At 34.3% G+C, this 13,078-nt stretch overlaps 1 protein-coding gene across 1 annotated transcript in view; it reads right to left on the bottom strand.

The window, feature by feature from the left end:
- myh10 (myosin, heavy chain 10, non-muscle) overlaps positions 1-13,078 on the bottom strand; it is an 80,607-nt gene that overhangs the window by 23,927 nt on the left and 43,602 nt on the right. The window contains exons 13-16 of the mRNA XM_073851900.1: positions 11,352-11,504; positions 7,893-8,066; positions 7,614-7,787; positions 6,924-7,038 (exon numbers count right to left, since the gene is read on the bottom strand). Coding sequence (XP_073708001.1) covers positions 6,924-7,038; positions 7,614-7,787; positions 7,893-8,066; positions 11,352-11,504 — 616 coding nt within the window. The remainder of the gene's footprint in view (positions 1-6,923; positions 7,039-7,613; positions 7,788-7,892; positions 8,067-11,351; positions 11,505-13,078) is intronic.

Here is a 13,078-nt window from a genome sequence, read left to right as displayed (position 1 = left end):
TGGTTAGTGACTTTCAAAGTCTTTACAGGTGTAATAAAAAAAGAGAGTGACACAGCACAGCCCAATCATGTGAGGATGGAAGAGGAAAATCTACAACTAAAGTTCTAATTCAACAACACCAAGCAGGTCAAAATACGCTGTGTATTTTTGCATTCTTACAAAAAACATTTTTTTTATATTAAAAAAAAAAAACTGTCCTTTGATTCTTTCAGGCCTTTAATTGTCATATCTGAAATAACTTTCTGAAAGTAGTACAGTGTATTTTGACTCATTGCCACAAGTTTAGACAGCCAATTTAAAAGCCAACGGGCCCTACTATGCCAGCAGGTCCAGTGCTAGGCAAATGGAGACATGAAACAGATGAAGGGTGCCAAGGATAAGACTACATCTATAAACAAGCACAAGCTGCGAAAGAAAAAACATGGAAGGGTGAACCTCAAAACCGGTTTAGATCATGTCTAGGACATATTTCACCCCAGTTCATTGAGTCAGATGTCAATTTAGCATCTGCTTTCATGGATTCGATGAGTTCAATGAAAGGTTCATCAGACATACTCTTGAATCATCTACACTGATTACACTGTAAAAATCTTTGCATGCAGCCCATATTTCCAACTCTTATAAAATCTGATTTCTTTTGTGCAGAGATCGATATTTCTTTAATAATGGTCCTGAAAAAGTTTTATTTAAAGATGTTTCCACCAAGCATTTTCCACCTCAATTCTCATGAAACGCAGAATAACAGAATTCTTGTTACTGTAATATAAAAAGTGCATTTTAAAGTATTGATATATTGTGTAAATATGTGTTGTAGTCTACTTATTTCAATAAAACAAATAATAGTTTTGCTGTTATTTTTACTTTACTACAGAAATGAGATTCTAACCAGAATAAACAACAAAAATGACCAAAATAAAACATCTGAATGCATGTGATTAGAATTGAGGGATCTTTTTTCTTTTCTTTTTTTAGAGTGAAATATGACCTAGACGTACATCAAGTTCTGTTTCTGAGTAATGTTACTAAAAATGTCTCCTTTCAGCAACTGAATAAATCAATGTAAACAAATTTGCTGAGCAACACATAAGATACTAATCAGAAAAATTACTTTTTACAAATTTGAGTCTATGACTCAATGTGTTGGTGCCACGTTAAAAAAAAATTACAATTTCAAGAACAAAGTCGACATGTTTCGAGAATAAAGTCAAAATATTTTGTGAATTAAGTCAAAATTATGATAATCAGTTTGTAGCAATCACAAGATTATAATGATAATATTTTGGGAGTATATTCTAGCCTATTGCACATACAAATGGCATGGATTGGGAGCATCTGGAGATATTCCAAAGTCTCAGCTTTGGACAACAAGACATTAGTTTCGTTAAATTAGGCCATAGGGTTTTTTATTTTTATTTTTCATTCCTTCTGATGTTCCTTCACATTTATATTTTGTGATGAAACTGACAGAATTTTAAAGCTCAGCTGTATTTTGTGAAAAACAACAAAGCACAAAATTATTGTGATTACTGGGTGGCTGAATAGAAGACGTTAAGTATTATTTCAAATCATTTACTGTATTATACTGTAAATAAAACAGCTTGTGAAGTCACTTACATACATCAGAAAAGACAACAATATAATTTATGTTAATGAGTAGAAGTCCACTGTTTTTAACTAAATACTGAGGAATGAAAGATTGGAGGCCACAGATGTTTTTGCGGAGTAGGTGATGAAATTTTCAGAAAGAAAACACACAGTATAATTTAATGAAACTAAAGTTTCACTGTAATCAAAAAGACTATTGAATACAGCAATCTGTCCCACCACATTAAAGTGCATGAAAACACATTACTGCACACATGCTATAAAACTGACAGATTTTAAAAGCTGAGACTTGGTTTTAAATCAAAAGTACCAAAAGCACAAAGCTTATTGCTATTATTGGGTGGCTGGCGCGCTACAAATAGGTCTAATGAATGCAATCGGGAAATATTATTTCCAAGCATACTGTCCCTGCGAGTATAACACATGGTATGATTTCTGCTAATAATACCCATAAATGTAAATAAATTCTGGTGACCTGGCAACTTCTCCTGGTGCTCCCAATCCGGCCCATTTGCATGCATTCGTATGATTTAATTCTTGTAATTCCCAATCCATTCTCATAAAATTTAGAATCAAAATTTTAGATTTTGTAAAAATGTTTTAATGTGGTACTAAAACACTGTCGTAGATAAGGTAAAATAAGTGCAACTTCAAATCACTCAAAACACAAGTAATCAAAAACTACATATTCATTTTGATTCAACGGGGGCTTTTAGGTCTCACAGCATTCCTGTACATGCCATTCTTAAGAACTGCTTTCTAACAATGTTCTGTTCATAATGGAGCTTCTGACGTGACTTCCGTTACCTCCGTGGGGATTTTACTGAGATGTCAGTGTTGACTGGCACAGCTGAGCAAGTCATTTGGATTCCAGTGAACAAGACATGTATTGTTCCACATTCCCTGTCAGAGACACTACAGAATTCCTCCACCCCTCACCCAAACCTCACATCTCCCTCACACGGCCTATCAAATCGCCATCTGACACTTAAAACAAACAAGTTGTCTGACCGCGAGAAGCAAGGACATAAGCGCTGTACCACACACACTGCTCTGACTGCTGTGTTTCAGAGAATTTTGTGATTTTTTTTGCGCAGAAGCATGGAATCCAGCCAATAAAAACAGAATTTACTGTGTAACATGGAATGTTACAGAATTTGCCAAATTTTTGATGGATAAATCAAAAGTGGGTCAGTATATTTAAATCCAAACGCTATATGAACTAGAGTCTTGTGAATATAAGCCGCAAAAATACTACATAAATATGAATCCTGCTTCTTCTGCGTGTCTCTGTGTGAATTAATGGTGCATGCGCGGTTTCATTTACTACACATATATATTTATAAAAAATAAAAAATAAAAAAAAAAGTAAATTAAGTACCTTAAAATTTTCATTTTTATTTAAACTTTAAATAAATTGCTGTTAAATATTGCCAGTCTAGAAAAATTAAAATGGGAAAAAAATTTAAATGGCAAAAAAAAGAACAGGAAAAATTAAAATTGATTTACATAGGGCCCTATTTGTGACTCTTATCATTTATGAAGATCTCATTACTGTACTGTTATTATTTTTTGTGCTTTACTGTAGTAAAAATAATCTTAAAATAGCTCTATTTTATTATAAAATTTGCTTGTAGATAACAATTTAAACATTTTAAAATTAGCATTTTATTTCATAAAAAAAAAAGGAACAAAGTATTGGCACAGTATTGACCCGAATTCAAGTTCCGACTGTTTTATTGGACTGAAAAATGCTAAAGGTGCAGATTGGTGACACTTAGAGTTTTTAAACTATGAAATCACAGGGAACAATTTTAGGGAGATGTGAATCAAAATTGCTGAAAGGCACTCAAAGAACAAGCAGGGCCCTAATCCTTGTAGCCAGCGCATCTAGAGAGTTACCCAGAGTCCCTTTTAAACATTTGTTATGCAGTGTCAGTATTCTACAGAATTAAGTCACTAAGCACATGCATTCATTTTTTTTCATGCAATCTTCATTCATGGTGAGTTTGGGCATCCTAATGAATCAGCCAAGTCACGCTTCCTTCCGAATGGATCCAGCTAACTCTAAAGTTAGCCAGCTAGAGGGACCAGGGCCCAGGTCTACAAGCCATGGGAGTGTTTGAAAGTACACAATGCGCTGGTAAGCAGAGACCTACAGCATCGTATACCTTCACCTGGCGATTCATGGAGACTAGAGACATCATAAAAAGACGCTCTTTGGATATTCTGAATCTCTATGGTTGAGAGACAGAGAAAGGGGGCAAAGGGGGAGGGGGGGGGGGTAAACAAGAAAATAAGCAAAATAAAATAGTAGTAGTAGTAGAACACAGCTAGCACATAAAAAGACATAAATGGTAGTAAACACACTGGTTAGTGCTGTGCAACACAAATGAGAATAAGCAAAAGTCCTCATTCCATTTGCACTAGTTTATCATGGTTTTGAATTGGTGTAGTTTTAATTTAACATTTTAAGATCCTGCTGATCAATCTTAACACAAACATTTTTGTATGTGGGTCAAAGACGAAACAGGGTTTAAGCATAAAAACAATAAGTGTAATACTGCTTTAAATTGTTGTTTTTCCAAAAAATATGAGCAATTTTTCTGTTTAATTTAATTACATTTTTGTTTTTTTGCAATTTTCCCTAATTTACCCACTAAACTGTCACCCACTGAAATGTCATTCAGCGTAACATTCTTGTCAGGCATATTTACAACACAAACCAATTTATGACATTATGACAAATTACTTTTCCCCAAACAATAATTAGTTGCAATTCTACATTTTTTGCGACTTTCCTAGGTTTTGTCCATTTGTCAGTAAGAATTTTTTACTCATTTAAAACACAATACAATTTAATATGAGCAATTATTCTTTTATATATTTTAATAAATCAGAATAAGCATGTTGTTTGAATTTTTACATATATATTATGTTACACTGATTTTTTTTTTTTTTTTTTTTTTTTTTACATATTTTCAACCAAATGTTGACATTTTATTCTCCAAAAACTTATTTGAAACCTTAAAAGTGGACACTTTAATTACATTTAATGTGCTGTCTATGGACATAAAATCACTTTTGTAGATTTCTTTTGACATGGACATCTTAACGTCTTTGACCCATGTACTTTTAAATAATTATTTTGCCACAGTATTAAAGATTTTACATAAAATGTGTATTATGTTATTTAACAGATAGCTATTTTTGCTGAAAATGCAATGAAAAAAAGCTGACATAAATAAGACGTAAAATATACACTACCGTTCAAAAGTTTGGGGTCAGTAAGACTTGTAATAGTCTTTAAAGACGTCTCTTATGCTCATCAAAGCTGCATTTATTTGATTAAAAATACAGAAAAAAAAATGTTTTTACAATATAAAATAATGTTTTTTTTATTTTAACATACTTTAAAATAGAATTTATTCCTGTGATGAAAAGCTGAATTTTTATCAGCTGTTACTCCAGTCTTAAGTGTCACATGATCCTTCTGAAATCATTCTAATATGCTAATTTATTATTAGAATGATCAATGTTGGATAATATCAACAGTTGTGCTGCCAAATATTTTTTGGAACCTGTGATTTTTTTTTTTTTTTCAGGATTCTTTCATGAATAACAAGTTTAAAAAGTACAGTGTTTATTCAAAATATAAATATTTTATAACAATGTAAATTATTTATTATTAACTTTTAATAAACTTTCAATTATTAGCTTAATACATCCTTGGCGAATAAAATTATTAATTAAAAAAAAAAAAAAAAAAAAAAAAAAAAGAAATAATGAAAATGTACTGACCCCAAACTTTTGAACGGTAGTGAAGATACTTTTACGTCCCACTCTCTATTTTTGCATCACTTACCCAAAAAAATGAAAATTATCCCATACTCATCCTCAAGGCATCCTAGGTGTATATGACTTTCTTCTTTCAGACAAATGCAATCTGAAGTGTATAAAAAGGTCCTGGCTCTTCCGAGATTTATAATCACAGTGAATGGGTGTTGAGATATTGAAGTCTAAGTGCATCCATCCATTATAAAAATTAGGATACAACAGGTCTAACCCCGGGGTGAAAGTCACCCTTGATAATATTTTCCTCTAAACCACTAAATGGCAGAAAAACAAAAAAACTAAGATATACATGCAATTTTGGCTGCTTCTTTACTTTACTCTTTACTCTTTACTAGATACTTTATCTAATTTGATGTTTTTTAAAATGTTGTAGATTTAAGTAGCAAATGAGAATCGCTAAACTTCTTGAATATATCTTGAGAAAAAGGTCTTCCTAATAATTTTCAGTTTTAAGATAATTAAAGCAACAGTTTTTCTAATTACGAAAGAATATGTAAAAGTATGGTATTTGGGGTAAAAAGCACCCCTGCTGTTGGGGCTAAAAGGCACAATAATTAACATGATGATTAATAAAAGGCTGGCTTTTCTATTTGTTAACATTACTAGATTTAGATTTATTTTCACACAAAATCTGTTGCTCCATAAATGTTCAATGTACACTTTGGGCACAGTAAAAAAGCATATTTTCTTCTTAGGGTGTGCCTTTAACCCTGTTGTATTAAATAAAGGTTAATAAAGGCCTTCTGAAGTGGATCAAAGTGTTTTTTTTAAAGAAAAATGTCCATATTTAAAACTTTATAAAGCGTAATCTATAGCAAACTGTTGTACGCATGTTTACAAGAGAGCAACGTTCCAGCGGAACAGTTTATAACTAGCTTCAGAAGGCCTTTATTGACCCCCTGGAGCTGTGTGGAGCACCTTTTATGATGGATGGATCCACTTTATTGGACGTCAAATCTCAACACCTATTCACTGCCATTATAAAGCTTAAAAGAGTCAGGACATATTTTAATGTAACTCCAATTGTATTCGTCTGAAAGAAGAAAGTCATATACATCTGGATACGATGGATTGAGGATGAGTAAATCATGAGCCAATTTTCATTTTTGGGTGATCCCTTTAATCTGTAAATAATGTAAAGCAGCCCTGCTTACAACTACAGTGCAAAAATATATCTACTGTGGAATCAACAGTATTGCAAAATATCATGTTGACAGCCCAGCCCAAAGTTTGACTCTTTGTGACTGAATTAATAGCTCCCCCCACTACGTTAAAATACTTGCGTCAAGCCACCGAAATGCATGACCAACTTGTTTTATGAGAGAGACAAGACGTTAAACTGAAGATTGAAAACAACAGTCTCTTTCTTCAGGGTAGAGTGGGAGGGTAGAAACATAAAAATGACCCGTTTAACTTTCATGTGTCAGAGAATCTGGAAGGCACTCGAGAAGAAAACAGCTTACCATCCTTCCACAGCTCAGCCACAAATTTATCCGTGGACTGGTGCAGGAGTGTGGCCACGTTGTCATTTAGAGGATCCATGTTTTTCATCAACCACTCGTCTGCCTTATAATCAACCTGCAGAATGAGGGAAATAAACAGTAAACTCAAGACTAACAACCTCAAGATGGAAAGAATGGAATTAATCCAGGATTGATTCAATCTAGATAGTTTAATTTAAGAGGCTCTGCAGTTCAGCGGTCGTTGGCTGTTTGCATAGTGTTATGTAACTACTGAAAGTGATAAAGTAAAAATCAATAGATTATTTTTCATTTCTTAAACAACAGGAAACAAAGCAAACTTTAATTTGGCTTTTAACTCAAACATAACTCAAAGGGAGAGAAATATCAAAAGTTCCTCATTTCATGCAGTGTCAAGTTTCTATTGCAAACAGCTCACTGATCTGAAACAGATGTGGCCTATGGTTAGCACATACCACAGCTGGATGCTGCTACCCTTGAAAGACAGCAATGCAACATTTCACTGCATGCCAGTATGACCTGACTAAATCCAATTACATAAGGTTACGATGCATTCCGTGTTTCTTTTAAACACTAACAACAGCCCTAATTATAAAAATCATCATAAGACTTAAGTACAAATGGTAAAGCCAACAGCTAAGTGAAGTTTCATTAATATGAATGCAGACGTACCCTGCCAGCATAGTGAATGATGCAGAAATCAGCTTTGTCCTTCAGCTGCCGTGGTTTCTGGAACTTGGTATGAGTGCCCTGCTCTTGCACCAGTTTGTCCACAAAGGTTTTATCAGTGGCTTTTGGAAACCAGCATTCCTCGTCCAACAGAGCCAACACCCCGGGAGGATTTGCCTGGAAATGGTAACGTAAGACTGATCAAAACAACTTATAGAAAAGCAAATAGAAAGCACTAAAAGCAACTTCAAATAACTTATTGCAGCTGAAATGAGAGCTCACCGGTCTTTCAATGAGGTCGATGCAGGGCTGCAGGTCGAGGCCGAAGTCGATGAAGCTCCATTCGATGCCTTCACGCTGGTACTCCTCCTGCTCCAGGATGAACATGGTGTGGTTGAACAGCTGCTGAAGCTTCTCGTTGGTGTAGTTGATGCAGAGCTGCTCAAATGAGTTCAGCTACAGAGAAAGCAATAAAATATGATCAAATTGCCTTTGTCCATAACAATTTTAGTTCAAGAACATGCATAATAGATTGTTTAACCAACATCAGTAAGTTTGATATCACTTAACTAAATACTGCAGCTATGTGCACCAATTACACTATTTGTTGTAAACCTTGTAATCTACGGTGGCAGAGAGAGCTCAACGCGCTGCAACTTAACAGAAAAAAAACGACAACAAATTCAAAAAAACATCATCAGTTTGACAACACAGGCGCTACAAATCCTCGCAACGCAAACTCAAATACGGAAACGCACTGCAAACACAAAAAAAGCACTGCAAACACAAAAAAGCGCTGCAAATAGTTCATCTTTATCACCTTTTAGTTCACCGGCAACACCTCTGCTCTGACCAACAGCCACTGAACAATTAATCAGGTCCCAGATGGGTTTGTCACTTTTTGAGGTCCCCCTGAAACATTTCCAATGTGCTCCGTGCTATTTGCAGCGCTTTGTGTTTGCAGCGCTTTTGTGTTTGCAGCGCTTTTGTGTTTGCAGCACGATGATTTGCAGCGCCTGTGTTGTCAAACTGATGAAGATGGGGTTTTTTTAGGGGTGGGCATAGATTAATTTTTTTAATCTAGATTAATCTAAATTAAATCTTGGAATTAATCTAGATTAATCTAGATTAAAATGGCTAATTTGAATTCTGGTTAATTTGCATTCAGAATATGTGTGCTACCCAAATAATGACTAAACATGTTACACCGTACTTTTATTTTGACAGGTTGCCGTGAAGTTTCTGTGTATACAGTATGACACGATGCGAGTTTTCTCAAATGAAACGGTATAAGTGACACTCACAGCAGTTTTGGAGATTGAGTTTATCTGTTCATGTGAGATGCAAATGCCAAAAATTACCGGGAGCGCCACGTGTGTTTCAGTATGCGTGTAGTAAAAGCGCATCTCCACCATTCATAGTATGAATTTCATACATACAGCTAGGCAAACGGAACATACCGGATTCATATTAAAACGGTCTTTTTGCATTTCAGTTTTCACAGACACTAGTCCATATCACGATTTGAATTAAGTGACAGACCATATTTGATTTATGAATCCAAAAAACGACGAATTTACGTGGCATTTCGCTATAGTAGATTCGGTTTTTATGATTGGAGGACGACGCGATCCCGTCTGTGTTTTGGCGGAGGAGACATAAACGCGCGACCATATTCTATAGTCTTTGGTATACATCCGCGTTAAACTATCAAGGTGAAAGTCATCATAGTTTGCGTAGTTTAGACCCAGCTCCCAACCCAATTTTGAGAATAGATTAACGGCGATATTTTTTTTATCGCCCGATAAAAGACTCACGTTAACGCAGCACGTTAACGCCGATAACGGCCCACCACTAGTTTTTTTTTTATTTGTTGTCTTTTTTTCTGTTTGCATGTGTTTTCTTTCTGTTTGCATGCGTTTTCTTAAGTTGCAGCGTGTTGAGCTCTCTCAGCCACCGTAGTAATTTCATCCTGACTATACCATAATTATATTACTCAATTTAGCAAATGCATCTTTTCCAATACAAGACAGCAATGAAATTGTCTAGCACAATATGAAGGAAGAAACCTTTATAGGGTGCTATAAAATCACTTTTAATTTTTTGCAAATTCTGCAAAAAAAAAAAAAAAAACATTTAAACAAGTGTAAAAGTTTAACATTTGTTAATGTATTAAGTAACATGAATGAACAGCACATTTATTACACTATGAATCTTTGTTAATGTTAGTTAATAAAAATACAGTCGTTCATTGTTTATTGATGTTAGTTCACAGTGCATTAACTAATGTTAACAAACAACTTGGGATTTTCATAATGCATTAGTTAAATGCTGAAATTAACATTAAGTAAGATAAATAAATGCTGTGTAAGCATTGTTCATTCTTAGTTCATGGTAACTAAATGTAGTTAATTAATGATCCTTATTGTAAAGTGGTACCGATACAATTTTTCAATAATAAGGCCTATAATATATTATAAAAATCCTGTTTTCAACAATTCATTTTTTAAAAAGTTTAAAGCAAATAACTGTGAGCAAAGTGAATACAGAGGTTTACTACTTAAACATGAAAGGAAAATTGCAATACTTAATAAAAATAACATTTGTAAAAACTAATTTTGTATTAATACTCAAGAAGTTAATTCCGTTGCACAATAATATGTTTCAGTCACAAACCTGTTAAACTAAAAACTCTCAAATTCCGTACTTAATTTCCTCAAAAGAAATGATGCAGTTTTGTATAATCATTGTTTTAAATCAGTGATAAAAAAAAAAATACTAATACTGCGGTATTAACAGTGAAGGCCGAAATTATTAGAACACTAGTATTTTCACCAGCTAAAAAAATTTTTTAAGTCAGTTATGTCTTTTGCTGTAGTGTGTCAGTAGGAAATATCAGTTTACATTTCCAAACATTCATTTTGTCATTGTTTGTTTGCACAAGGAGTCTGACAACAGCCAGTGCTCCACACAGAGATCTGATCTCATCATCATCCAGTCTGTCTGGAAAAACAAGAAGAAACAGAACAAACTGAGACACACTAAATCATGAAGAACTGTGGCAACGTCTTCAAGATGCTTCAAGAAACCTACCCGCAAAGCTACAGTACTGTTGTTTTAGACACTTTTGTAAAAATGCTGAAAAATGAGGAAGCTGTCAAAAAAAATCTCATAAAGAGATTTCTCAATTAACTTCTATAAACTAAATTAAATCAACATTTGGTGTCACCACCATTTCTGTTTAAAGCAGCTTTTGCCCTAGGTGCACCTGCACATAGTTTTTTCAGGTAGCTTTGCAGGTAGGTTTCTTGAAGCATCTTGAAGACGTTGCCACAGTTCAACTGTATTTAGTCTAGCTCAGTTTGTTGTGTTTCTTCATGTCATTGATTGAATTAAATGAATGTTTGGAAATGTAAACTGATATTTCCTACTGACACACTACAGCAAAAGACAGAAATAACTGACTTAAAACCTTTTTTTACTTGGTGAAAAACCAGGGTTCTAATAATATTGGCCACCACTATATACTGTATGTTAAACTATACACAAATAAACTGTCCTAATCAATATCCTTTCATAAACAAAACTTACAGTCGATTTCAAGTTCTTGCATTGTCTGCATTTTTAGAAAATCTCATGTCATCTGACCTCTGATTTGTTGCAGTACAATGATTAATATCTATGATTTAGCATAACAGACAGTTGAAATCCAAAAGGAAGCTAAATCCAAGGAAGACGCACCTGGAATATCTCAAAGCCAGCAATGTCCAGGATGCCAATGAAGGAAGCTCCCTGGCGCTTGGTCCTGTCCAGAGCTTTGTTAATGCGGTGAACAAGCCAGCGGAACAACCTTTCGTATGTGGCCTTGGCCAGGGCTTCCACTGCAAAGTCGGCCTGGTGAGAGGAACAGAGAGACAGGATGCATATTTTACAAAAATATACATTATACCACATGTCTATTACACAGATACAAAAGTAGGGGTTGATATCGAGAACCAGCTCCATTTTAAAACCATTTTCAAATTTTCAAAGAATCATGAATTCAAACACGTTTCTTTTGGAATCGATAAGCAGAACCAGAAACACTTTCAAATAAATTCAAATAAATAAATTCAAATAATACCCAACTGACTGAAAACTCCTGCATGGGACTATGAAAAAATATTAAAGGATAACTATTGCCAAAATGCAACCTGTGCTGTTTTGTTTTTTTTTAACTGTAAACGAGACAAACTTATATCTAAAAGCAGAATTACGACAAACGAGCCGTTTTTGAGATTGACCGTGATTTCATTTTGTGGTCAATGGCCGGTGAATGGGAGTACTAAGGGCATAATTCGGAGATCGACACTTCTTGACTGGCAAGACGGCTGCGAGCGGAAACGCAAACAGTGTAAGTGAGTTGTTCAAAACCTTTCTTTTTAGTAAACTCTGTGTACACAATGTTCTCAATGCTCGAGTTCATGTGTAGAGACCCAGGCGATACTTCGAGCAAAGTTTCATGGTGTGTCGAGCCTTCTTAGTGTTGTAAAAATATCGATTTTGATGCGCTCAAATTTATGCCCCTAGAACTCCCATTCACCGGCCATTGACCACAAAACGAAATCACGGTCAATCTCAAAAACGGCTCGTTTGTCGTAATTATGCTTTTAGATATAAGTTTGTCTCGTTTACAGTAAAAAAAAACAGCCCAGGTTGCATTTTGGCAATAGTTATCCTTTAAGGAGCACTAGTACGACTGACCCGATCAACATTGTGTTTGCACTAAAGGGAACTTTAAAGGTTTCTACGTGTTTTTGCAGCATTGAGTAATGTGTCACATATCTCACAAATCCTTTCATAAAGTGTAGAGAGTAAATAAGAGATTCATTGTGCAGTGTAGGGAGCTTTGTTGATTGTAATGGAATTTTGTGAGATTGCAATGAAATAAGTGTGACAGCTTTTAGTGATTTTTAATGGAGTTTGTAAATGAGATACTGATTTAATACAACAGCTAAATAAACAAAGTTAATATTTAAATGACTTACATTGTCTGACTATAACACTAATTGCCTAATTTTGCTTTATTTCATCATCAAAAATAGTTTGAAACAAGTCACAACTGAGCCACTGCGCATCTCCATTTAAACAATGCAATGTTTTGTTTATGAATGAATTTTTTTAATCTAGTGATTGAATCTCCCATTCATAAAGACAGTCACTTGCTTTATTCCTGAATAAATCAGCTGTTCGAATGAATCAATTAAATGAATGATTCAGTAATTAAATCAGTGACTTGCTGCCACCTACTGGCAGATTTAGTTTCAATTTTAAAGCATCTTTTCAGTTTTTTAAATAATTTAATATTTCTATATTCAAAATGTTATATTTAAAACATGAATCTCAACATAAATTTATGTATTTAATTGCACTCATGCTACCTCTGAGCCTCAATAAACATATGAAAATACACCTACAAGCCACTTTTG

Source organism: Garra rufa, chromosome 12 (genome assembly GCF_049309525.1).
Source record: "Garra rufa chromosome 12, GarRuf1.0, whole genome shotgun sequence".
NCBI lineage: Eukaryota > Metazoa > Chordata > Actinopteri > Cypriniformes > Cyprinidae > Garra > Garra rufa.
Note: the sequence above shows the minus strand (reverse complement) of the source record. Positions and strands in the feature narration are given on the sequence as shown.